At 42.7% G+C, this 26,897-nt stretch overlaps 1 protein-coding gene across 1 annotated transcript; it reads left to right on the top strand.

Annotated features, from left to right (window-relative positions):
* The first annotated feature begins 496 nt into the window (after nucleotides 1-496).
* YWHAQ (tyrosine 3-monooxygenase/tryptophan 5-monooxygenase activation protein theta) lies at nucleotides 497-24,373 on the top strand. Its single transcript, XM_086461567.1, has 6 exons — nucleotides 497-566; nucleotides 1,789-2,173; nucleotides 18,967-19,090; nucleotides 21,598-21,761; nucleotides 22,134-22,229; nucleotides 23,296-24,373. Exons 2-6 carry the CDS (start codon nucleotides 1,880-1,882, stop codon nucleotides 23,353-23,355), a joined length of 738 nt encoding a protein of 245 aa, XP_086317693.1. The 5' UTR covers nucleotides 497-566; nucleotides 1,789-1,879; the 3' UTR covers nucleotides 23,356-24,373.
* Nucleotides 24,374-26,897: the final 2,524 nt, after the last annotated feature.

Below are 26,897 nucleotides of genomic sequence, written 5' to 3'. Positions count from 1 at the left end.
CCCCGCCGCCCCCCCACACCCCGCGGAGCCCCCGCCCCGCCGCCGCGCGGGCACCGCCTCGGCCGGCGCCTCCCGCCGGCAGCTCCCGGCCCTGACCCCCGGGGGCGCGCGCCTCGTCCCGCCGCGCCCCCGCGCTGTCCCGTGCCGCGGCCGGGCCCCGGCTACCAGGGGAAGGGGGGGGGGGGGGCGGCGGGGGAGGGGGTTGTAGCAGCATCACCATGGCGACAGTGACGTCATCTCACCCTGGATCTAATTGGAGGAAACCCCGTGGCCCCAGCCGCAGCCCACGGGCCAACCGAGCTTGTCGCCCTGCCTGCACTCGCCCCCGCGGCGGCGCGCTCTGCTCGGATTGGCTGTCGGATGGCGGGGGGGCGGAGCCGGGCTCGCAGACCAGGCTGCGATTGGCCGCGTGGGCGCGGGCTGAGCAGCGGGTAGGCTTGCCTGTGCCAACGCCCTTTAGCGCTGGCTCTCGCCGGAGACGGGAGCGGCTCTTTCTCTCCGCCACAGCCCCGAGCGAGGAGCCGATCGGGTGGCGCCCGCGGCCCGGCCTAGCGCAGCGGACTCAGGTGAGCGCGGCGCCGCGTCTCGGCGGCGGGCGCGGCCCCCGCTCCGCCGCTGCATGCCGCCGCCGCCGCCGCTGCTGCCGCCGCGTCCTCCATTTTGTGATCGCGGCGTGGAGCGCTCGGCGGCCCCGGGGAGCGGGAGGCGCAGCCAGCCAGCGCCGCCATTTCGCACCCGGCGGGGCCTCCGGCTTCCTCTTTCCGCCCTGCCGCCGCGGGGGCAGCGCCGGCCGCTCTCCCTCCCCGCCGCCCCCGCGTCCCCCGGCGTCCCTGGGGACGCGGCCGCCCCTGGCCCCCGCCCTCGCTGGGGCCGAGACCCCACCCACTGCCGTGCCGCCGCGCTCCCCCACCGGCACTGCGGGGCCGCCGCGCCCCCCGCCGTGGCCAGGGCCGCCGTCCCGGCTCCAGAGGTGCGGCCACCCCCGCCGCGGCCGCCGGGGGGGGCCGGGACCCCGCTGCGTTTCCCCGCCCGCCGCGCCCCGCCGCCAGGAGGCGAAGCGGCCTGGGCCGCCGGCCTGGCCCCCGGGCCGCCCCGCCCCGGCCGCTCCGAGCGCCCCGGGCCTCGCTCGCCCCGCGGAGCGCGGGTGCCCGGGGGAGGCGGATCCGGATCCTGGGCCCGCTCTGCCGGCCCATTGGGTTTTAACCCCCTCCGTGCCTCCCCAGGGACGAGCTCGTCTCGCTCCTTTAATTTTTTTTTTTTTTTTTTTTTGTCCGGGTTTGTCCAGACTTTGGCATCCGCCTTTCTTCGGCTCTCACCTGCAGGGCTTGTGGCACACGGGCTTCGGGCAGGGCCCCCCCCTGGCTTGGTGCTAACTAGCTGTCCGTCTCTGGGCCCCTGTTACACAGCATATTAGTATGTTCACAGAAGGCAGGGAGGAAAAGCAGGGTGAGGACAAAAAGTCCGCTCTGATGGAAAAATAGCTATTTCGAGCACTTGATCTTCAAGCTGCTGTCCCTTGGCTAGCACTGAGCATGCCTTCCCCGGTTGGGTTTCTAGGTCGTGGTTTCCCTAGGGAGGGACCCTTGGGACAAGCGCCTCTCCCTTTAGCCCTGTGTGGAAGGGCAGGATGCTGCAGTCCATCTCTCCACGAGAAACACCTGGAGATGGGGAAAGCAGAGATGAGGCTCACTGTGGTCCTTCGTTTTTGGTGGGTTGTGAGGGCTGGCATGAGATCGTGTTCTGTAGGGTTTTATCCTAGCGTTGTAGTTACCGTTTTCTTTCTGGCAGGTTTTGAGGTGCATTCTCGTGCTGATAGTGTGACGTCCCCAGCTTCTCCTGCTTTTGCTACTCCACTGCTCTTGCCCCACTGCCAGCCACCATGGATAAGACCGAGTTGATCCAGAAAGCCAAGCTGGCTGAGCAAGCTGAGCGCTATGATGATATGGCCACCTGCATGAAGGCAGTAACTGAGCAAGGTGCCGAGCTGTCCAACGAGGAGCGCAACTTGCTCTCAGTGGCCTACAAGAACGTAGTGGGGGGGCGGCGCTCTGCCTGGAGGGTCATCTCTAGCATTGAGCAGAAGACGGACACCAGTGACAAGAAGATGCAGCTTATCAAGGACTATCGGGAGAAGGTGGAGTCTGAGCTCAGGTCCATCTGCACCACTGTGCTGGTGAGTGGGAACTTTCTTTTTTTCTTCTTTTTTTTTTTCCTACAGTATTCATGTGTGCTTGCTGTACTGGGGAGCAAGACTGAGAACTTGACTGGGGAATACCATGTGAAGTATTATGCTGGGGTAGAAGTCTGTGCAGTAACTTTTGCAGCCATTATGGGGGTTACTGTGAGGAGAAAGATCGTGTGCACTATGCTGTGGGCCCCATATGTGTAGAGGTATTTGAGATACACTCAGTTTTGAATATTTGGAGTACGTGTTTGGATGGAGTGATCCATATGCAGTATTGCGCTAGGTAATTACAGAGATGCAGAAAATTTAGCCTCATGCCTGTTTGTGCTGTGGTTAGTAAGCTTATCTATTCATAAGATAAGCTGAAAAGAAAATGATAAACCCCCTTTATTTCTTCAGATCAGAGCTAATAACCTGTTAAAAGCGTTTAAAGTAACTGGGTGTGCATTTCGTTTACTTCTCCCGAAGAAAAATACTCTGAAGGGGTCTTTAAGAGAGATTTTTTAAGATTTTTTTTTTAAATATAAAATATTATTTTATAAAGTATGATCTGTATTGAAGATAGGAAATAAAGACATAGAAATTGGCTTTGTCAGATTCAAGCTGATTTGTCAGGGGAGTCTTTAAGGTGAATTTGCAGTAATTATGGAATAATGTAAAACTGAGGTGTGAAGATTGGCATGATACCCTAAGCATGCACCAAAGGCCAGGAGGACATTTCTGTACAAGCAGCAGAATTCCAGATGCTATTGATAGTGGAACTGTACTGCACTGTAGTGGGAGCTGAAGAGACGTGTGTCAGCAGTGTGGAGGCTGCTGGACCCTATTCTACGTGACCGGGGAGTTGTAGCTGCAGGAAGCTGCATGTGTGTAATGCAGTAGTAACTGTGTGGCAGATAATCTTCAGTGGTTTACTTGCTTCTCAATTACTTTTTTTTTTTTTGGTGTCTAGTATTGCTAACATGAGAACAGGAAGAAACAAGTCTATAAGGAAATAAACAATTTTGAGGTAAATGTATCCTGGATTGGTTTAGAAGAACTGATTTTAAAGCTGACTGGTTTGGAAGTAAATGAATTTTCTTCTTGATTAAGTGTTCTGACTTGTGTACAAGGGAGTGCTTCTTTGGATTGTGCTGAAAGTACTTATATGCTTCCTTGTATGCTGCCACCTAGGTCTTCCCCCCTCCCCCTCCCCCCCTCCCAATCAGTCAAAATGAATTACCTCCGCTTGAAAATCATTTGGAAGTTTATTAGCTTAATGAATCTGTTAATTCTTTAACACATTTAAGAGCCCATGTCTTCCAAAGAAGCTGTTTCTGCAGTTACAGACATAGTTAATTTGTAAAACTTTCACCTTTGTGAAAATGCTGAGACTTGTACAGGGCACTGATTCCTGTTTCCTGTGCAAGAGTTTCACTAGAAATTGTGACGGGGTGCCAGCATTCGTGCTGTTGGCACTTCTCTCTGTCTCCTCTGCTCAGTAGCCCACTTCAGAACTGACTTCTTGGGACCTCAACATAAAGCTCACTCTTCAGAATTCTTAATTTCCCTCTGTCCTTCTACCAAATCTAGTTCCTAAGAGAAGGTTATGCATAAAATCTCATACTAGTTGCTGTGCTATCTTGACAAGGAGCTGGGGCTTCCATAGGGAGATTGAATGTCTCTGATAAAGGCAGCGAGCCATTTCACACAGTGTCTGTGCTGAAATTATTTCAGTTGCATCAAATGGTGGACAGCAAGTAGTCTGGTGGCCGTGCTAGCACTGTGATGTAGGGAAAGCAAGCTTTTCCCGTGCTAGGTGAATTTTGCCCTGCGTTCTAGTTTTGCGCTGTCCTCAGCAATGGCCTGGTTGGCAACTCTCTCCTTCCCTTCTCACCTGGAAGGCAGCAGGAAGTAGTGAAGACCGAAACCTACAGCTGTGCGTGACTTTCCTGTTCTGCCCTGTTGGCAAAGATGTGCCTTCCTTTGGTGGGAGGAGATGTTGGCTATCTCCTGCAAGCCTTCTGATTTTTACTCTTACTTTGAGGGCCATGTGCAGTTGCATTCTGTTCTGCTTCTCTCCCTTTCCTCCTCCATCTACCACTCCTGTGATCCATGAGTTGGCATCCAAGAGGCTGGAACTCGCAGTATGCAGGCACTACAAAGGACAATTTTCCTCAAGCTGAGCCACAAAGTGGTTTTGACTCCTTTGAATGATAATTTCTTCATTACTAATACCATAGTAACTGCTTGTAGCTTTTCTAGATATCTGAAGTTGAATCTCAGCGATGCTTTGTTAATTCTAGGAAGGCAGCTAAACTGAAACAACTGCTGGCAAGTAGTATGGAAAGGTTGCTTGTCATCTGGAGTATTTGGATTTAGCAAGGGTGGATGTGTTGGGTGGAGTGTGACTGCTGTTAGTCATACTACTAACAGTTTTTTCAAAAGGCCTTTTTTTTATTACTGGTATGGCACAGCTTTTCAAAAAAGTATATCTGCTGTTGTGGAAACCTTCTTTTAGAAATGCTTGTCCTAGCATTACAAAATACTGCTAATTTTTGATTAAAAAGGCAGAAACACAGAATCTGCTGTTACTTTTTTTTTCTTGTAAGGAATGCCTCAAGCCAATTAGTTAAGGAACTTAAATTTTCAGATATCTGTATGTAGATATAGATAGATACCTAAATAAGAATAAAACTTGTACTAATTATTTAATGTACAACTATCATCAGTGGTTGCAGTAAGCTATTCCATCTTATGCCAAGCAGTGAAGACATTTCTTTAACTGCTTGTCTTGCAAGTTGGAGTAGATGTGATCTGAACCCTTTTTAACTGTTAATTTTATGAGTGGCCTTTCAGGTGAGAGTGGCTCTTTAATGAAGAAGTAGTATGACTTTGTCTAACAACTGGCACAAAGGTTTTATTTGAAAGGTACGCTGGGAGGTTTTATTGATGTCCCTGTATTGATTGACTAATTCTTTGGTAACATAGAGAATTAATGTTGAATCATCCCTTATGAACCATAGTCGAAACTGTTCTTGAAAATCTCTTTTCCTTGAATAAAGAAACAGGTTGACAACAATTTTTTCAAGGTAAAGGGAACTATGTTGTTTCATATACTCTGAGCACAAAGTTCATGTTTCTTTGTATTCTCTGAGTGATTTCAAGACAGGGATGCTAGATAATGCGGAAGAAATGGGTACAGTAGCAGCTTTCATGTAATTAGTGAAATAACATGTGAAACTCTGAAGATGGAATGTGCAATATAAGACTAATGCTTTTATTGTATGTACACCGCTGTTTGGTGACATCGGGTGTTCAAAAAAGTCAAGAAACTTATGAATTGGAACTTCTTGGGGGGAGCAGACCAATCTGCTGGGTTTTCTGAGAGCCTCAGTCTCTTTGCGTAGCCATAACTCATGTTGCCTTCAAGCTCCTTCGTTCTTTACGGAGAACACCAGCCCTTGCCTGGAAGCAGTTCACTCTCCACCTGCAACTTGAGGGGTTTTCCATGTGTATTTGGTAGTGCTCTGCATATGTTCAATTTCTAGGTCCTGTTGTTGGAACTTTTTGTAGAGCAATAGGTGAGATTTGATAACAGTTTAAAACTTGATGAAGATGCAAGGGCTAAAATCGTTAGGGCTTGGAAGCAGATGTATCTTGATAGTTACTTACTCCTTGTGTTTCTAGCTGAAACTTAAAAGTTTATTTTAATATGCTTTTAAGCTTTTGCATAGAAAAGTTATATATATGAGGGTTTTCAGTTGTTTCCAAGCATCTGTTTTTATGATATCCTCTGTAAACAGTTGTACATTGCACTGTCAGGCATATGTCAGCCAGTTTTTTGTAGAAATGAGCAAGGGCAACCTAAAGTTTTAAAAATGGACCACAAGTAACATTACTTGTGCTGTCGATTCTTTTCTGTACCCTGCAGCAGTGCCTGTAATGAAATAGTCTTGAGCTGTAAGGTGTATCTTTCTTCAGTTTTTACTGTCTTAAGGTTGAGAGGATGCTTGTAAATGTTTGATCTTCTGTGAGATTGCAGTGTTAATTGTTGAAAGCATGTATTAGTGTGTTGCTCTTGCCAGCTCCCCTTTCCTTCCTTCCTTCCTCCCCCTCCAAGGCTGCAATGTTGTTACTACTTCCTCTTTGTGTAATTAAGAAACAATAAATGCTAATAAAAACAAGGGTAAAAATCTATGTTCACTTCCGATTTTTATCCGTTTTGTAGATCTAGTCCTAAAGTTACTCACTTAAAAATAAACAAAGCAAAAATCCCTATACTAGAAGGTAATGTTCAAAGCAGCTTTTTTTTTTTTTTTTTAGCAACACAAGTTCATAGCTTCATTGAAAATGAACTTGGTATTTTCTTGCAGCAGCAAATAGATTCCTCATGTCAGCTAAAATATTTCATGTCAGATGATGAATAAGCTTTGACCTGTTTTTTCCCCTACTGTTACCTTTGGCCTACAGAAGAGTGAAGTCTTGACTTTTATTATACATGCAGAAATTCAGTAAGTATCAGCTTGATGCTGCTATATGAACAATTTAGTAGAGTTCAGTGTCATGTGAATCCTTTTTCTCTGCTTTCCTTTTTTCAGTGGACAGCCAGAGTTTATACAGAAATAGTGTTGCAGAGGTGAAGCTCTGGCATCTGAGTAAAAGGATATTATAGTCTTTTGACACTGGGAGCTATGTAAGATGCAGTTTTGTTCTGAAGGTCGGGCATACTAATCACTTAAGTTAATACTGCCTTTGGATTTGAATTGGTTGTCCTGATAGTGGTTGGGACAGTGTTTTAAGTATTACTTTTTTTTTTTTACCTTTGTAAATTTAAAACAAATGCTATTGACTCATCCTTTTTAAGTAACTGACTAAAAGACCTACCTACTTCATGACTCAAAGCTGGACCTTAGGTTGGGAACGTTACTTCTTGGCAAATCCAGAATTGTGGAGTGAATGTTAAGTGTATGTCTTAATTTGGAATAACAGTCGACTTTTTGGTGAAAGGTAATGTGTAGGAAGAGAGTTGATTCTCCTTTGTTTTCTTAGCACAACTTCTAGTAAACGTCAACACATTTGTGATAAGAATTGTGCAACTTGATGCGTGAATCTTTTCTAGTTTAATGTGCTTGAAACTTAAATCTAAATTCATGATCTGAACTTCACTTATTCATAGTTGTACCTTATGTCAGTTCTTGCTCTTCATTACAATCTGCTGCTGGAGTACTACACTTTTGTGCAAGGAAAACTGAATCTGTATCTAAGAAAGGACTGACACTTGCAGAAACAAAACCTAGAATGCACTGAGGTTCTTGAAGTGGCTGAAAACTGTTAAAGCCCAACTAGATATAGTTCAAGGAATTCTGATGGTAGCTGAGGCCTCCATCCCATGCAGTCATTGCTTGCTGCCCCCTCCCTTTGCAACTGAATGCTGAATTTCTAAAACATACAAGCAAGCTAGTGAAGGATACAAGATAAACGGCAGCAAGGTATCCTGTCTGAGGTTCTGAGAACTTGCACCATTATGTTTTTGTGTGTGCAGTGTCATTTCCTTTTTCAGAAGCTGCTGGGCTGAGTTTAGATCACTGATTTGATTTGCATGGGTGTCTCCATCTTGAGGTAAAGCTGAGAATAGGGTTAACAGTAGAAAAACCTGAAGATCAATGGCTTGTCTGTTCTTAAAAGTTTAAGAAATGACCACCAGAGAATCACACTTGTGCAAAGTCATAGCTCCTAACAGCTCTGTGAGGCCTGTCCTGAGCATTAAAATCCTGTGAGAAGCAGGATGTGGAGTAATTGAAAATAGGAAATCGTAGGACTGATGCAGGTGACCAGCTGTTGAGGATGGGGCAGCCAAAGCCTCATCTATCTCCAGTGTCAAATCCATTTTTTTAATGAGGTTAAGCTATGGATTAACTAGCCTGGTTGTAGTCAAAGCTTTGTGTATACTATGCCTCACTCCACTTGTACATCTGGAATTATTACGTTTCCTGGAGGACATTCACTGGTTTGGTGGCATTGAGGAAGTAGGATCACTAGGTAGAACTAGACAACACAGACACCTATTTTTCTGCTAATGCAGTGAGAGTTTTAACGGATTTTTGTAAACCACTGTCATGCTTACCTGCTAGACAGTTGTCTTGCAGACATTTCTGCTACTGTAGATACTAACATGATAGATGCCTTTTTGAAGTAAAACAAGGAAGGCCGTGTATCAGAGAGCTAGAACTTGGTGAGGAAAGAACACACTTGAGCTTGAAGGTATTTAGCAGTTGATTTCTTTATGATGGCACAAATTTGGGTTGCTTAGCACATTATTGAAGCAGTAGGTTGTACCAATTTCTGTATGGGTACAGGAGCTTGGCATTCTGTTTTCAGTAATGGGGGATGCCTGACTTTCAGAGGAAGGTAGTGAGGAAAATGGCAGGGGGAGGGCTGGTAAAAGTGCATGCATATACTTTCTTTGTAGGTTTGATAGCTGAAGGTGTGTGCTTGACTAATGAATATTTTCTTATTTCTGTAGTGCTTACCCCTTTTTTCACTTTTATGCTCTTCGTCTTTGAGAATGATGGGCTTAGTGTCCCTAGATGTTACTTGCTGTTTGTGTTTAAGTGCTTTTGTACTTGACCATAAATTTGAAGCTGATTTTATCACAGTCTAACTAGGTAAGGTAAGTAAACTGTTCTTGAACACTGCATTTGTGGCTCTTACTCCATATAGCTCTACAGATTTAATTGGTCTGATGTTTACACGTTCCTCCTCATCCTTTCTGCTTCCCAGAATGCCAGAACCAACATCAGAGTGCTCCAGCTGAGCATACAGCTGACTTATAAGCTTGTAATTTGCTATTTCACTCTCTACATCTGAATAACAGTTCATGTGAACTAGGCACTTTGACATAGGAGGCAGTAAAAATAATTTAAGTGCCAAGTTTCACGTCCTGTGGTTCTGTGCACCACCAAAACATCAGATGTAAAGACATATGAACTAGGAAGTCCTGAATTAGCTGTGATTTGCTTGTGCTGCTTCCATAATTTGTTAAAGGAATCAAGGGTTTGATTTACCAGTTTCTAACACTGATAAAAATTTATTCCTTGCTCTAACAATCGTGATTATGTCCTTTAATTTATATGAATTAACACCGAAGTAGTTGGGTATAGGAGTCATGTTAGGCTCTGGAAACAGAAAACTTTCCATTTGCTATGATAATAAATTTTCTAAATACACTGTGTATGTTCTTATCAGACTGACAGCCTCATATTTCCTGGATAAAACTTCTTTAGGAAGTTCTGTTCTGAAGCTGAATACATTTTGCAAAATTCTTGTAAGCAGCAATTGTTTTAAATGGAAGTACGTAGCAGGGCCTTAGCAAGAAAGTCAAGGTTCACTTGCTATGAGAAATTGTTCTAACAAGTTTATCTGAAATGCTGGCTTCTAGTTTTTGTGACTTAACCTACAACAGTGAAGTCTAACTTTATCTCATTTGAGGCATAACAAATTACTGGCACACTCCTAATACACTGAATGAAATAATTCAGCGCTGGGTTTCCTTCAAGGTGAAGTTGGACAATGCAAAACCCTCTTCCAGCTGCACTAAGTGGTGGGAAGTGCATCCGTTTCATTATCTTTCTGGATTTCAGTGATCACAAGCCTCTGATTCAGGGCTCCCAGAGAGAGAGAGCAGAACTGAAGCAACTAAAACTTTTAGGCCCTCCGGAGTTTATTAGCATGAAAGGCTGGCTTTAAACAGCTATTTGCACAAGGGCAACATGCCATGTAACCCCTGCATGCTGTGGTTCATTTTGAGTATTGTTAGTCTAGATATATCTCAGTCAATCATTTAATCATACCTTCAGGGCTTCTGTAGCCGCACAGCATGGAAGTATTTTTAAATGCAAATTTAGACTTTTTTTAGTTTAGTCTATCATATTATGGAGGATGCTGGAAGAAAATGTTAGGTAACCAGGATTCTGAAGGGAAGAATTTGATGTCAGTAATGCATCTTTACTGGGAGGAAAATAACACAAAGTATTTTGAGGAATTAGAAATATGGAAAATGCAATCATGGAAGAATGTTAGAATCAATTTGAGATAAATCTGTCTGATACCATGAAAATTTTCCTGAAAGCTTTTGTCTGTGTTGTATGGCCATTGCTTCAGCAAAGATTTATAATTATCGAAAAGGGGAATGACTTTTTTTTTTGAAGGCTCATTTCTACGTTTGTCAGGGGAAAATTGGAAAACTTTAGGCTCTTTCATAAAAACTGGAATAATTCTTTGACTTTCACTGGATTGTTCGTTTTGTCTGATGAAAATCTATAGAAGGGCGAACTTGCATTTCCACACAGTTCTAGTTCCTGGCTTCCATAGCTCTTTGGGGACCACAGAACTTTCTGACTTCTTGTTAGGAGAAAGCTAAGCAGTGAATGTAAATTCTAGATGAAATTAATCTCAACCCCAGGTGGGAATAGTATGGGCAGATGTGCTGCAGCTCAGGCTTCCAATGCATCTGTTAAGTGGGATTCCAGATACTTCGTTTAGGGCCAATCCTAAATATTGACTGCCAGTTTTTAAAACTATGTAACAAAGACTCAGAACCAAATGGAAAAGATGAATTAGGTCACCCTCTCCGTTTCCATGCCAGGTACGTTTGTCTCTGCTTTCGATTGTGCTTTGTCAGGTCATCTTAAGGCCATGCCATTACTGGAAAGGTGTACATGTATTTTCCTCAATACATGAACTGAAATACTAATGGTCTTAAGAGGTCTGTATGAAAACTATTTAATGTTCTCCCAAAAGGAGTTGATGCATGGAGCTTGAATCCAGAAGGATGAAGAACTTCGTTCTGCTGAAATACACTTTTGAAAGTAAAGTGATCTTACTGTGGCAGCAGGAGACTCTCCCTTTCCTGTCAAGAAAACAACTGCTGAATGTTAAAACACACCTAGGTTGCAGTGAGTCATACTGTGGACTTTGGAATGACTGATTATACTTGAAATAGTCAAGAAGTCTTCATACCAATTTACTAGACGATTAAAACAGGCAGTCATTTCTGAGTAGAAGCCTTATTGAAAGGTCTGAGCCTACACTGATCGTCTGTACTGTCAAGCACTTTGGAACATTTAATGTGTTTAAATTCACGTTTAACAGTTATGTTAAAAGAATATATTGGTCTGAGCTGCTTCACGAACTTCTTAGCTTTACTTTTGGACTGCAGTTAGGGTGGAAACTGTTTCTCTGTATGCTGCTTTGTAGGTGGTTTTTTCTCATGTTGGACCTTCAGAAATAGTTGAGACTGAAGAATTTTTCCAAGTATTTTGCACACTGCAGCACTGGCTGAATTTATGTAGTGTCACACACTTCGCATAGCATGCCTGTTGGGTGCAAGCTGCTCATCTAGGTGGGACTGTGACGTTGAATCTGTGTTCAGGGTGGTGAGTTAACTTGCTAAAAAAAGTGTTGACATGCGCTCTGTGCCTGTGCATTATTTTTAAGGAACCTCATCTCAAAATAGGTTTATTTTGAAACAGTTTCTTCACTTGCATGTGACAGTTTGGTTCTGTGGGGTTTGGCCAGTAAGTGTATGCTGTTACAGGCAAATACAACATTAAGTAATGGCAGTTACTTGCTGTCACCCATATAACATCTGTTCTGGTAGCTAAAACAATGCAAAAATCAAATGCACCTAAAAGCTCAAAATAGGGAGCGTTCAGTGTCGGCTCAGGAAGGGAAGGAACACCTAGGAAACAGCAACATAACTCCCATCTCGTCTCTTAAGACCTGTGAAAATCAGGATGCTGTGGAATGGTAGCACCTCCTCTGCTGGCAGGTCTGACGAGCACTTGGACAGCAGAGAGCTTCTGAGCAGTTGATTTGAAGCTCAAGCTGGGGTTTTTTTTCTTTTTTCATATCATTGAACTTTTTTCCATCATGGGGTGAGGAGGAATATAATTTTTTATATGTATATTATATGCATTGATACTGATTAGTATGTTCTTGTATCAAAAAATAATATTATTATTGGATTTTCTTTTCTCTAGATGCTTTTTGTGTCATACAAGTTAAAGCCCAGCAGAGGACTTTGTCTTAAATTACTAAAACCTGCAAATACAGATTACTTTCCATACGCTGTTATGATGTTTGCTTTTAAAGAATAGCATTCAAAATCATATGCCCAAAAGATGGTGATATTGGAATAAGGTGTTTTGGACAACTTGAAGTAAGATCTATGGGCCTTAGGCTCAAAAGTATTGCTGAAACAGTCTGACTTGAAAAGCAAAATTTATATAGACTTGATTCACAAAACTCTGTGCCAGCATTTTGAACATCAGTACACACCTTGCTAAAGATCATGCAGTAGCTTAACCAGTTTAGATTCATGGGGGCAAACCTTTGGAGAGTGTTGCTGCTTATACTGATTGCTTTTTTTCCTTATGGTGTAGCAAAAGTAACAATATACTGTACTAAGTTGGTGAGAAATGCAAATGGCAATGTAGATCAGTCTTTTAATAGCATAACATTAAATAAGTTGGTGCTGGTGATGTGACCCAAACATGTCGTAGGTGTTGACATCTGAGTGATGGTGGCGTTGTTAAATGTTTTGAGTTACTTCAGTTTACCACGTTGAGAACTTCTGTCAGTACCTAGGCACATGATATCTTTAGCTTGCTTTGAAAATTGACCTTAAACTACTTGTAATCAGTAGATAATCTCTGGAGCTGACCTGGTTCATGTTCATCCTGTGGTATTGAATGGGTAAGTGTGAAGAATGTATCTGTTAGCTAATTCTATTGGAATATATGCAGAGACTTATACTCACACATTTGCTTTTGTTACTGAAGTCTGATTCTAAATGGCACAAGTGCTGAAGGCAGCTCAAAGGTCAATTTGGTATTCAAGATTTTTTTTTTTTTTAATTCATCTTTGCTGTCAGAATTCTTGATAGCTGAATATGTGGGAAGAGAGAACAGCACAGATCAGATAGCGGTGGTATTTTTCTGCCACTTGAACCTACCACAGAGTTAAACTGTACAGAAAGTATTTAGTGTACACTGTGGCTGAACTTGATGTCTCAATCAGGCCTGCCTTTTAAAATAGGCTCAGATGGAGTGAGGTTAGTGGGACTTTCTGGTTTGATGTCAGCTTGTAAAAGAAGGGGCTGTCCTGAAAAGAGGTAGCAGAAGGCTGATGTGGAGTGAGACTGGTACACAAATTGCAGGGAATGTGCGTGTGGTACATGTAAGGAGAGGCAGGCTGGCTGGATGCATCCACAACAAATAATTGGAGGAGCTGTGTCTTCAGGGAGCTTCGTTGTATCAGGCGCTTCAAGTAAAGGTACAGCTGGCATATTCCTTCAGGGCTTGCCTTTCATAAAGCTGAAATAATGGGGAAGTGATGAGAGCAGATGAATTGAACAGTATTTCTGGCTCAGGTTAATAGGAATGGTCTGATACTGCAACCACGTGTTCAACCCTTGTTCCTGCTTAAGCAGAGGGGGAAAAGAGACTAAGAAAGGACAGTTACTAGTTCAGAAAGGAGCAGAACTGGAGAAGGATCCAAAAAGGCCATTGAAATGTAACTTTCTCTTGGCATGTAAAGGAGTAAGTCTGCCAATAGAGAGAAAAATAAAAAAAAAATCAGGTTTAAAGGGGGAAGAAGTGAATTGCTGCCAGACTCCTAGCCTGTTCCCCATGGTTCCTTCAGGTAGCTGCGGATCTGTTCTAGGGACCAGTGGCTCTTTGTTGCTTCTATCTCTTTAACAGATAAAAAAATAAGCCTGCCTTCAGTAGGAGGGGAAAAGGATATCATCTATGAAAACACGGTGCTATTGGGACAGCAAGAGTGTTGGCGCACTGTGAAGGTAGAAATAAATGGAGGTGGATGAGCAGCACTAGTGAGACGTGGGGTGGGAAATCCTGTCACACTACAGGAGGACCAGCGTGTTGCTTAAGAGTAATGTATCACTGTGGGGGAAGTAGCAGGTACGAACCACAGCTGCCACAGTGCAAACCTATTCAGTGCAACAGCACTAGGACGTGAAGGGTCTGGTGTGAGGACAGTTTTGATTCCTGCGTCTTCTACTGCTCATGGTTCTGAGAGTTACCCCCCAACAGGGCAGGCCAGCAGCTTGAACATCATGTAGGTTTTCATGGCAGCGTCTGGGGCATGTTGAACGTTGTGTAGAGCATGTTGTTCAGGTCTTGGTTTAGAAGGTGTCCTGGTTTGGGCTACATCAGAACTAATTCTGGTTTAGTGCTTTAACTTTTCAGTTAAGTCTCCTCTAACTAACGGCACTTTCTGAAACAACAGCATGTTTTTCCAGACAGTGACTGCTTCCAGCAGTGATAAGGCCTGGTGTGTATAGTTCGTACCAAGGAACGGTGTGCAGAGAGGCCCTTGCTTATACTTGTTCTTATAGCGACCAAGGTCACTGCTAAATCTTGTACCCTGTGTTGGGGTGCCGGGAGTGAAAAGGGTTGCACCTACAGGGAGGAGCGAACTGGACAGGTGACTCAAACCTGACCAACAGGGTATTCCATCCCATAGACGTCATATTCAGTATGAAGCTGAGGGATCATGAGGGTCTCTCTCTCTTCTTCAATGGCCGACATCTGAGGAGGACTCTGTCTGTTCTTCTGTCGTCGATCCCGATCCGTGCATCCCTGAATCCAGTGCCTGAGTCCAGCGCCTGCATCCCATCCCTGTCTGCTGCCGAGTCCAGCCTGGGACTGCCCCAGTGCCAGCCCTGCAGTGTGGTGGTGACGTATCGTCATCAGGGTGGGGGGAGTTGGGTTCGGTATTGGGTTTGTATCTATTCGTATATATTTCATTATTTCCTTATTCTTATTCTTATCTTTTGTTGTTGTTTCATTAAAGCTGTTTTAGTTTTCTTTTCCAAACCGTAAAGTCTCTCTCCCTTGTCCTCTCTCCTTTTCCCTTTTGGAAGGGGAGAGGGGTTAACAGAGAGCGTCTGTCATTTGTTAGTGGCCGGCCCAGCCTCAAACCGTGACAGAAGGTGGTAAGAACAGTTGCAGTTCTTAATGATGGTGGAAACTGTATTCTGATACATAACTTTCTCTGACAAAAAGAAAAAGTGATATGCGTGTTTGCTGTATATGAATGTGGATGGCAGTCTGCTGTATTGGCTGGCTTCATCACAGAATCATGCCTGTGGCAGTGCCTGTCTCTCTTTAGGTAAAATTTACCATAAATTTTGAGGTTGGCTGAGGTCTGCTTCATTGATCAGGCTGCCTGTATTCATTTTACTTTCTATCAACTGATGTTTAAAATGAGGATTCCTGGCTGATTGCTGTCTGATGGAAAGGTAGAAGAGCTCAAGTGGGGAAAGATGAGAACAGTTATAGGAAAACTTGAGTTTTCCTGGCTGTACACTGTTGTGAGTCAGTAAAAGTAAATCATTTTGCTTATTGTGCTGTCTGCTCTCACTGCCCCACCAACATTTTGTCTGTTAGAGGGAGAGTAAGATGGCTTCCAAGAAATGATGGTGATGTCCTGAGATGAATGGTTCACTAAGTGTACCAGATACATAATTGATTTGAAAGATAACGTCTGGATAGAAAAATAATTGGCTTTACTCAAACTCTGCTTGCATTCTGTTCTGTCCTACATGATTCATAAATGAGATCTTGTTCCATTTAAAGCTATTAAAAAACCAAAACCGGATACATGAAGCCCAGAACGAGGATGTTCCACCCTAACTGATAGAGGCACAGCTCTATCCCTCACCATGTGCTCTGGTAAGGATGAGGAGGCCCTCGAGATGAACTGGGAGTGGGAGCTGCTGTCTGGGCAGCTCAGCTCCTCCAGCTGAGGAGTACCTAAGAAATAAAGCAGTGTACATAACCCACTCTTTGCTGTCTGAAAAACTACAGTTCGCTCCCAGCGTTGCCTTTTTTCTCTGTGTTCCTCAGAAATCTGCACAGAACCACTGGTTTTCAAACCCACACAGTGGAGGCAGCACTTCAGGATGCACTGACCACCTGTGGCTGCAGCGCTACGTGCTTGTGGTAGGGCTGGGGCCGTGGCAAAATCCTTTTGTGCTCCTGGAAGACGTGTGTGGCCTACCCTATCTGAAAAAAAAGTGGGCATTAATGCTCTTGGGAATGCAGGTTTGAGGCTCAGCTTAAGTTAGGCATGCTAAAGCTCCCCTGTAAACATTATTTAGCATACACTAGATTCCAGGGTGTTAGTAAATTTAAGTCATAACCAAGCCACATCAGTACTCTACTGCTAGAGCTACCTCCAAAGACATAATTTTGTAATAAGATCAGTAATATTTTCCGTGTGCTAAGTTTACAATAAATCTTTAGGGTTTGGAAGGCATAAAAGAAAAATGCCTGTTTCTTCCCACGTTGATGTCATTGTAATATCTTGAAAAGTTTTATTTCAGCACTTAAAAGAAAAATTAAAGATACAGTTTTGTCATATATCTGGTTTGAAATCCCAGTCAACCTATCTTTCTTGGTTGTCTGGTCAATGCTCCTTAGACTGTGGCATAGTTTTTCACATCTCATCTGAGCGTATGAATCAATCACATCTCTGCTGCTTAATGCAGTCCTAACCTTAGGATGGCCTTCAGAGGCTGGTAGTTACTCGTTGACTGTGACTGATTTGAGGAACCTTTCTAAATGTAGGTGCATTACGTGCCACTTTCATAATTCTGAGCAGTTTCCTGTAAAATCAAGCCTCTGTGTTTAACTTGAGGTTACTGCTTTGTTGTCTCTGAGACTTCAAAACTGTTTGTGTAGCGGTGTGCTTTTATGGCTGGCGTTGATACCTGTCATTGGAGAAAAGCATCAGGAAAACATTGAGCCAAAACGTGAAGTTTTTCTTACTGCAGAAACCTGTAGGGTGGTAATAACTCATTCCAATATGGGAATGACTCATGCAAAATAACAGTATTAATAAGGGGTTGTATTACCCATCTGCCTACTATGTATTAACTCTTGTTTTGAAACATACCTGCAGTTTTGCTGCTTTTTCCATCGCACCAGGGAGGTGTACCATTCCATACGCTTGCTCAAGCCCTTACGTTGTTCACTGTGTTAAACTGTTACAGAAATTCCCCACTTATCCCTGTGCCATACTAGCCAGTGTCTAGTCTTTGGCAGTGGCTTTCTAGCCTTACAGAAAGTCCTAAAAATGTCTGTTTCGGATTTGGTAAGTGGAAGGCCATATCAGGCTCGGTATCGTCTTACTCTGCCCCTGTTTTCTCTAGGGTGGTAATACGAGTGCTTGTAACTCTTACTGTTCCTTAATGCTCTGGTAGGGCGATCTCTGAAGGGAGCTGGGCTGTGGAGCTATAGGCAATATTACAGCCATGGTAAGCACACTATGGACACAAAAATGCTTTTTTCACCCAACTGGAAGTACCCTACTACAGATGTCAGTTTAAAATACTGCCAGCACCTCAAATGGACTTGGAATGAGTAAACACTTTCAGCTGGATTGCTCTGCTACTGTTGATTATTAAAGGAAGTAATAATGGTGTGGTGGTGTGCATAGGGAGTAGGTTTGTGTCTAAAATTAACCTGTTTTGATTACAGTGCTACAGTTGCTAATTAAAATGCTAAGGGGTTTTGCCCTGGAAGTTTACAGTTCCTTAACCATTTTCTTTGTAGCCGCTTCATGAATTCGGATACATGTTACTGTAACAAAAATCTTACTGAACTAGCTGCAGTTTGCAAGCTTTGTGGAAACTTTCTGCTGCTTTTATGGCCTGTTTGTTTTCCAAGTATCTCAGTGCAGATCTCTATCACTTAAATTCTTGATGTAAAGTTGCTTTGAGTATTTTGGGGTTTCCTTGAGTCTGTTGGAGCTTATTTGCATTTTTTGTCAACTCCAGAGAACGTGGGTCAGTTGTGGTAGTGAGTTGGGTAAAATCGCTGGGGCTCAGGGACAAGGAGGTCAGCCAGAAGCTGCTCTCCTCCCTGTGAATTCTCTGAAGTACCCCCTTCGCAGAGGGAACATCCTGTACCTCTTCTCTCCTTTGCCTTTGCCCCTATCCTGAAAGGGCTAGGAGGCCTTGCAGCCTTGGAGAGAGACTTAACCTCCTCTTGCTGGAGGCTTGTAAACCTTTCCCTGTCCCTCTGGTTATCAGGTAGGAGAGCTGTGAGCAAGGAGAGCGGCGTTAGCAGCAGCTCAGGGTGCGCTGGAGAGCACTGTGTAGCTCTTCCCATTCCGGGGCGGCAGGGTGGACACGAAGGATGCCTCCCTGCTGCGCTGGAGGGGGTCTTTACAGCCTTGCGAAGGGCTGGTATGGTTCGGTGAGGCTGGCTGCCAGCTAGATGGGTGCAAAGCCTTTGCTCTCTCTGGTAGGTGGGCTGGAGATTCCTTATCACAAGTCTAATGAATGCAATTTATTAAAAAAAAAGCAAAGCTTTTCTTTTTTTTTTTCCTGTGAAGTGGGAATAAGTTCTTATAAATAGCTTAGAAAATTTCAGCATAACGTTTCATTTTTCCAGTAAAAGCTTACTCATTTGCAACAACGTTTTTGAAATGAGACATGCGTATCCTGAAACTAAACTTGGTCCTGAAACTATATGCCAGTAAACCTTTTCTGTTGTTCTGAAGTCTGATCGGATGGCTGACTGATTTCTCGGTCTAGTCTCTAGCTTTGTGCCTTTACATAGCTTGTTTAAATAAGTGTGCATCTATCTAAAATGCCCTTAGGCAAACATTTGAGTCCCTCCAAGCTTTCTGGAGAGAAGAAAAATAGGTTGAACTTAGTTGCAGTGGTATATGTCGTGTGTCAATGTCTTTTGTTGTTGTTGTTTCAGGAGCTGTTGGACAAATATTTAATAGCTAATGCAACTAATCCAGAGAGCAAGGTGTTCTACCTGAAGATGAAAGGAGACTACTTCCGATACCTTGCTGAAGTTGCCTGTGGTGATGACAGAAAACGTATGTACCGTGTGGTCTTCGGGTCTTTAATAGCTAATGAACTTCTGTTCTGGGCCATGGGTGAGGGAACAGTACGTGAAGCACATGTGCCGGTATCTTATTCCGAATTCATGTGAGTTAGCTGAGTGGGAACAACTGGGTTTCAGTTGGAAATCTCCAGCGTTCATGCAGATGGGGAATAAAATTCGGAGTAGGCCTTAAGCATAGTTTGCCAGGGAGTTTTATCTGGTGTTCCTGTCATTTACCTGAATTTCTGCGTAGTTTTTCCATAATGCTTAGTCAGAGCTTCTGGAAAACCATTTAGGTGAAGGTCTGTGAACGTATTTAATGTTGGTTGTTTGTATTTCTTTAGTAAAATAAAGTTGGTGAGGAAGAGTAAATGGATCTCTGTAACATTTTTTTACTCCATGGTGGAGTCCTGTTGATCCATGTTAACCATTTCAGTGTGAAGCAGACTTTGTTGTAGTTCTCTAAGTTTATAAAGAAGCAACAAAATTACTAGGTCAGTACATTGTCCAAAGAAGTGTGAGCTGCACTCTGAAACAGTTGATGTTCACAGGGATAATACTGTTCCTGTAATTTTAGTTTGCCCTTTTGGTTCCCGCAGAAAAGGCCTGGAAAACTTCACAGCTGGCACTGTCACTTGATCTGGCCATCCTGAGAATGTAGAACATTCCTAGAAGTTAGAACATGTGCATAGGTGGTTTTAAGTCCCTCAGGAAGCTCTTCTGGGAAGGATTTTCACTCCCTCTCCAGGGGGTTTAGTGAATTAAGTATTAGAACTGTCTTGCAAGGTGGCCAGATACTGTTGTGTTGTTAAAAACTCTTGGTATGGCATAAGCTAGGGATACGTTTCTACATAACAAACTAAAGTTAGTCCTGGACTGATGCCGTGACACAGAAAGGAGATGGACTGTTGGAGCAGGCAGAGGGCTGAAGTGACCGTCCCTTTGGGTTGGGCATGGTAGGCATCTGTCCGTGTTGGCTGGCTTAAACTGATTGAATTGCAAAGTGGGGGGACAGAGCTGATTGTCACCTAAATAAAGCCTTTGTTAGTCTCCTTGTATGGTAAGAGCATTTCAGCTGAAAGATGAAAATATACAAAATGGGGTAAAAGTCTTTGCATTAATGAGTTCCATTCAGAAGTTCTTAACCCTTCGCCTGGTTCAAATGACACCAGCAGGTCCAAATGCAGCAGAGACAGCTTGGCTTTGGCTTTCACAGTGGGTCTGATTTACATCTCGTCGGGAGCAGCAGTTACAGATCTGTGGGCCTGTCTGAGCAGAGAAATACCGGCTTATCCTGGCTAAAAAGGCTGCGTTTAGAGTGATACGCATGCAGACAGGAGTGCTTACTGTAGAAGAGGACTCCTGGGTAACCTTATTAGCAGACCTTGGTGCTTTGCTGGAACGTTACAGCTTGTGTGTATCACTGTGCACACACTTTGTGTGCTTGACTTCTCACAAACTCCTGGTTTTACTTGAAGCTTTTCTGTGTTCCACCTGTAAGCAACTATTTATTTTCTCAGCTTCAAATATATTTTATGCACTTAAAAGGAAATTTATTCCTTGCATTTGCTAGGGTTTTTTGCCTTTTTTCACTCATTCTCAACAAATTAATAGTCCATTAGCACTTATTACAGTGTGAATACTGGAAAACCCAAGTCCATGTTGTCTTCTTTTGAGTACTTAATAGATTTTTACTTACCAAACTCTTTTATTTTTCCCTAGCACTTTCTAGATCAATTACGGTATTAGCTCCCTCAGAGAGCTGTATTCCGAGCTCTGACAATGGCCTTTCTTTTCCTGCGATCTCCTTCCATTCTGCAGGCATGCTTAGGGCAGCTTGGTTGCTATTGGAAGAGAATCTGGAATAGACTATGTGTAGCACTCCTGAAGTACTGTCTGGCCTAGTAACCTCTTTTCTCTGTGGTATTTCTCCCAGTTATTTCGGGCACAACCTTGGGTTTTTTATCTTGACCTGTCTACAGTCAGTTTTTGGAGGCAGACTTTCAGTTTTTCGGGAGCATGCAGTACGTGCCTTCCCCTTCCAAACTTCCTCAAGAAGACGCAGGGCCGAGCAGACAGTAGCTGCCCTTGCTCTGCACACCTGGCTCGCATGAGCACATCCGTCCTGTGCTAGGAATGAAGCAGGAGTTCTGTAGAAAAAGTAATGCACAATTGTATTTCTTTTTTTGGTACCTAAAGTATCAAAGGCTGTTGAGGTAATATAGTAAGCTCGGATGTTTGTATTTATTAACTGCTGTGTGTTTATCTGTCTCTTGAATACCTTCGCTCTGTAGTAGCTTAATTTGCTCCCTGTGTTTTGTCAGTATGGCAGCTGTACTTAAAATGGGTTTAAAATCATTACCTTGATTAAAGTAAGTGCAGTGTTTTGCTAAGAGCAGGCTTAAATAGAGGACTGTTCAGTCTCCTACTAATACAGTACTTTAGTACTATCTTTAAAAAAAGAAAAAAAAAATCTAATGTTTCTCATTCTTTTAACAGAAACAATAGAAAACTCACAGGGAGCTTATCAGGAGGCATTTGATATCAGCAAGAAGGAGATGCAGCCAACGCATCCAATTCGCTTGGGTCTAGCTCTTAACTTCTCTGTATTTTATTATGAGATTCTCAACAATCCTGAGCTTGCCTGCACGCTTGCAAAGACAGTAAGTGACCTTTTTCTTCTGTGTGCCTGCAGGGACGGTAGAAGAGAGTTTATGCTTAAAATAATATTAATTATTGTTTCCTAGAGTTTATGCAGGGAATGATCTTATTTAATGCATCTGGTTTCCACGCTGATATTGTTGGTGGGATTAAAGGGGTACAAGCAGGCCGTATTTACAATGCGACTGGAATTTCAGGAACACGGCAAGCTCTTATTATGCCTTTATTGTGCATCTGTTTCAAACAGAGCCATTCAGGTCATTAACTTCTAATGTTGCCTTTTTGTTTTTTAAGCTACCTTTACTGATAGGTTTAGCTTCTGCTTGTTTAATGATCAGTTAATAGAATGACTAAAGATGGTTTAATTATTCCAGGCGTTTGATGAGGCTATTGCAGAACTTGATACACTGAACGAAGACTCATACAAAGACAGTACTCTCATCATGCAGTTGCTTAGAGACAACCTAACAGTAAGTTGCCTTCATATGTGCTCCCTGGTTCTGTAACCATGTCTTTGCTTAGTTAGACTGAACTTGACATAAAACAAAACCCTTATTTTGCTGTAGTGCAAAACATACCACTGATTCAGGCTATTTGTCCTACTACAGCTTTACATATCTTAGTTTGAATGTAGTATAAGTTGATGTAAGCAACTTCATGCTGTGTAATCTAGAAAAACAGCTTGGATAGCTCACATTCTTCATTGTTTATTGGCCTTTTCAGTGGAGGGGGAGAAAACGCATTCAGATAACTTAATGTACTGGATAGGGCAAGGAGTGAAAAAATAGAATCCCCAACAGATCACGGACTAATCAAACTTTTTGATGGCTACCTCAGAAACAAAACATCTTTCCTGTTGCACATCCAGTGCAGCTTGTTTTATTCGTTTTCCTGATTTTCATTTAAAATAAAAGATCTGGAATTTCAGTGTGTTAAGAATAAAATCAGTTGATGTTTGAGTATATATTATTATGATTAACCGTGTAAGAAAAGTACCTAATGGAACCACTAGGTTCTAATAAAATATGTAACTAAGGCAATTTTTTAGGGAATGTCCTCTCTGGATATTCATTCAGTGCATTTAAAATTACAGCAACACTTACTGTCATGCAGTACTCCCTCGGTAGAACTGTCTTTTATTAGCACTATAAAATGCTTAGCTGCAATAACCACAACGGTAATCTTGGCTTTCAGGATGCAGACCACTGCTTTTGAAATTGGTGTTACTCACGAAGCGACCGTTCAGACTTGTTGAGCGATCTGGGATCGGTGACACAGCTCGCTGTCGAGCACTAAAGTCTGGACCTGCCTCTGATCCCCGAGGTGCATGGCTAGCCATGCCCTCTGCACGGGGAACGATTTCCAGTTACCCCTCTTCGAGCACATACTGGAAGCCAGGGCTGTACCTGGCTGCTCCAGTGCGCTGGTACTTTGTAGACACTCTGAAGTCTTAACTCCTTATCGCTTCTACGCAGTCAGCAGCTGTCGCTTTTTGGAAGCTTCTGAAAGCTGACACTGTTTTTCTTTTCTTTCTAGTTATGGACATCAGACAGTGCAGGAGAAGAATGTGATGCTGCAGAAGGTGCAGAAAACTAAACTGCACGTGGGGCGTCATTCTCCCTTTCCTTCTCAAGAAACCTTTTTACACGTCTCCATTCCTTATAGCTCCACTTGGATTTCCTATAGCAAAGAAAACCCATCCATGTGTATGGAAATCAATTTATAGTCTTTTCACACTGCAGCTTTGGGAAAACTCCATTCCTTGATTTGTGTTTGTCCTGGCCTTCCTGGTGTGCGGTTACTGCTGTAGAAAAGTATTAATAGCTTCATTTCATATAAACATAAGTAACTTCCAAACACTTATGTAGCGGACTAAAGTGTACCTGGTATTTAAAAACAAATCTGAACCAGTTCCTGCCAGTCGACTGTGTTTTGTATTACAGTAAGATATGAAAATGTAGTTAATTGCAACTAAAGAGTGTTCCACATAGCTTTTAATTCTCCACATTCCCTTCTTATTCTGCAGGGTTTCCTTTCCATAATTGACTTTCACATGCTACCGTGTATTCTTTTCAGTAGGAACATGGAAGTATTGGGCCAGATCAAGTTGAGCATTTCTAGTTTGGAAAGTGACAAATTGAGTTGCTTCCTGTATCATGTAATACAGAAGCTTGTGTGTTCGAAAACAGGGGCTTCTCTTAATCTTCAGTTGCTGCTGTTTAAGTTGATGTCCCTCCCTTCCCAATAAAAGTTCACTTACACTCCTGCCTTTGTAGTTCTGGTATTCACTTTACTATGTATTAGAAGCAGCATGTTACTGCCGGAGTACAGGCAGTGCTTTTTGGCAGACTAAAGTGCATGTCCTTTCTGAATACACTGGAATGGGAAAACCAATTGAAGTTCACATGTCCAAGTATAAAATTTAGTACTTTTCCATGCAGGTTTGTGCACATGTGAGAAGGTGTCAAGTTTGTCCAGTGATTGTTATTTAGAGAGTTTGGACCACTATTGTGTGTTGCTAATCATTGATTGTAGTCCCAAAAAAGCCTTGTGAAAATGTTATGCCCTCTGTAACAGCAAAGTAACATTAAATAAAATTACATTTTATAAACCACTTACTGTTGACTTGTAACAATTCCATGTAATCACTTAAGGGCTAAACTTAAATGTAAGTATCTTGTGCTAGAAGTGTCTTTCTCAAATTTAGTGCATACTTTTTTAAAAAGTCTGCTCTTAAATGAATTCATTTTATGAAAATATCTTGGATAACTTTTCATAGTTAACCTGACATGTGGACTTCTTAATAACTAAATCTATTTGAGCTAATGGCTTCACCTTAATAATGACCTAAGAAAAAGTAGCCAACTTCTTGATATTCTTCCATGGCTTGCAAATATTCTCATCTAAATTATGCATTTTATTTTTTTTTTTAAATCTCTTGGAATTCTCCAATGTGTCCTCCTGTTGTGTTTTTTCACTGGTGGTCATCATTATTATTGCAGTATTCCAGCTACACTTTTAGTAATGCAGAGGAATTTGTCCTGCTCTAGAACATTAGTTTGTGTGCTGCCACATCGTAATCTGCTTTCTGTTGTTCTTAGATGGCTTTTAGTGTTACTGTTTTCCCCCAGTGTTTGGAGCTTTTTGTAATAATACATTGCTTTTTTTTTTTTTTTTTTTTTCCTTCTTTTCTCCCTTAGATCACTTCAGAGTTTTTTCCTAAACCTCTACCTCTTAGTTTCCCATGTTGGTGGGTTTTTGAAAATATTTAACTCCTGTTAGTGTCCTGGCTAGACAGGATATGACGTTATGAAAAAGGACATGTTACTAGTCCTTGCAGGCTTCTGATGGTACATTTTCCACCTTCCATGTTTTTGTTCATTCTTTGAGTGTGCACAATGAGTGTTCCTACAATAAAACTGTTCAGATTATGTGCTTCAATTGACATGCATTGCTTTTTTAAAGAAAATATTTGTATCAATTCCATTTTCTTCATGCAGTCACTTTGAATTGCTGTCAAAGTATTGTGTGGCAGGATTCTACATAAACTCATATGCTTCTTAATCGGTGTTTTGGTTTCATAATTTCTTCCCCTCCCCCATGCATTTCTTATTGATCCTTTATTTGTTTCATAAAGGGTTTTAACTCCTAAGTGCTGTCATTCTCCAGGAAAATGTTTCGGTACTGACACGTTAGCAGTCGGCTTTATCTGCTCATTTAAGAGTTTGCTTCCTTCGCTGTCTTCTGGAGCGCTGTCGTAGCGTGCACTACATTGTCAGCTAACGCCATTCTCGTGTTTCCTTCCTTTAGCAGCTTGTCGAGAGGGTTGTCAGTTTTCCTTACAGGAACAGTATCTGGGCCTTGTATCTAGATTATAGCTCAATTTATTAAATGCTCTTTCTAATGTCTATCAAGCTGAGCAAATTCTAGCTGTCTCTTGTTCATGGCATCTGCATTTTGCGCAAAAAATGACTTGAAACTGCAACATCAGCTCTTGAACTTTAATAATGCTGAATGCAGCAGCATCTTTCCTCATGCTGTTAATTCCAGAATTTGGCCAAATACGTGTATTGTTTTGGAGGAGGATGGAATGAAAGGTGTAGGGGAATAGGACGATGGTACCAAAAAAGGAACAGATTTTAATTCCCTAAATGACTTTGCCTAGTCCCCACCCTCCCAGGTAAATTCCGTTATTAGTGCAACACCCAGGTTAATGGGGCATGTTCCTGCAGCATTGCGGTGTCCAGCTCCAGGAGATAATTTGAGCTTACTTGTATGGTGCCCCACCTCACCGAGAGGACCTGCCCCACAGCCTGGGAAACGCTGGACAAACGAACACCTAATCCCAAACCACACTTAGCCTGTGCAAGCCAGACACACAGCTGACAAAGCCATCTGGGACACCTTTGCAGAACAGTAGTGCCTTGTTAGGTTAAGGATGGGATTTTCGTATGCTGAGTGTGACTGTATCCAGTGAATCCCATGGAGCAGAGTTGTGTGTCAGCCTCTACAACGAATTTCACAGTAGTGCATTAATAATTTCAACTTCCTTCTCAGTGTTTTGAGAATATTAAAAAAGTTTTACTTTTCTGCCACATGGGTGGTGGTAGTAGAGATGGTACTTCATGCTAAGCCGCTTGCTTTTGAGGTATTTGTATTATAACTCCATTCAGCAGCAAAATACGGAGTTTTGTACTTAATTTCTCAGCATCTTAGTTGAGATGGGTAATGTTAACAAACACACTGTTCTCTCTTCTCTAAGCCTAGTTGCAGTACTCCTGGTGTCATAGCAGGCTCCTTGTTATACCAGGAGACAAATTATTTTATTATTCTGTAGAACAAATAGAGTATTTGCACCTGACTTCCTTTTGCGCAGTGTAAAGCAGTGTAGGGAGACCAGAGTAAGTCTGGGTTTGTGGGATGTGTGTTTACTGGGGAGGTGTTGAAAGCTTTTGACTTGGATACCACCAACCCCCCAAAAAACCAGCAGAAATGTTGATTTGGGTAACCAGAACTTATACAAGCATAGAAAATATATTAATGTTTTAAATGTTAGTGTGGTTTTCAAAGTAATAGTAATGTCCTAAATAGGTCTGAGAAATGGTCTGATGCCACCTAAAATTATCTTCCATGTCAAA

Source organism: Leptosomus discolor, chromosome 2 (genome assembly GCF_034619465.1).
Source record: "Leptosomus discolor isolate bLepDis1 chromosome 2, bLepDis1.hap2, whole genome shotgun sequence".
NCBI classification, from domain to species: Eukaryota; Metazoa; Chordata; class Aves; order Leptosomiformes; family Leptosomidae; genus Leptosomus; species Leptosomus discolor.
The sequence above is the reverse complement of the archived record's forward strand: the minus strand, read 5'-3'. Positions and strand labels throughout refer to the sequence as shown.

Bases quoted from the DNA above. Each gene is read 5' to 3' on its own strand.
- YWHAQ (XM_086461567.1), top strand. From the start codon at position 1,880: ATGGATAAGACCGAGTTGATCCAGAAAGCCAAGCTGGCTGAGCAAGCT. The intron at 21,762-22,133 runs GTAAGTGACCTT...TAATTATTCCAG, and splicing joins CCTGCACGCTTGCAAAGACA to GCGTTTGATGAGGCTATTGC. The intron at 22,230-23,295 runs GTAAGTTGCCTT...TTTTCTTTCTAG, and splicing joins TGCTTAGAGACAACCTAACA to TTATGGACATCAGACAGTGC.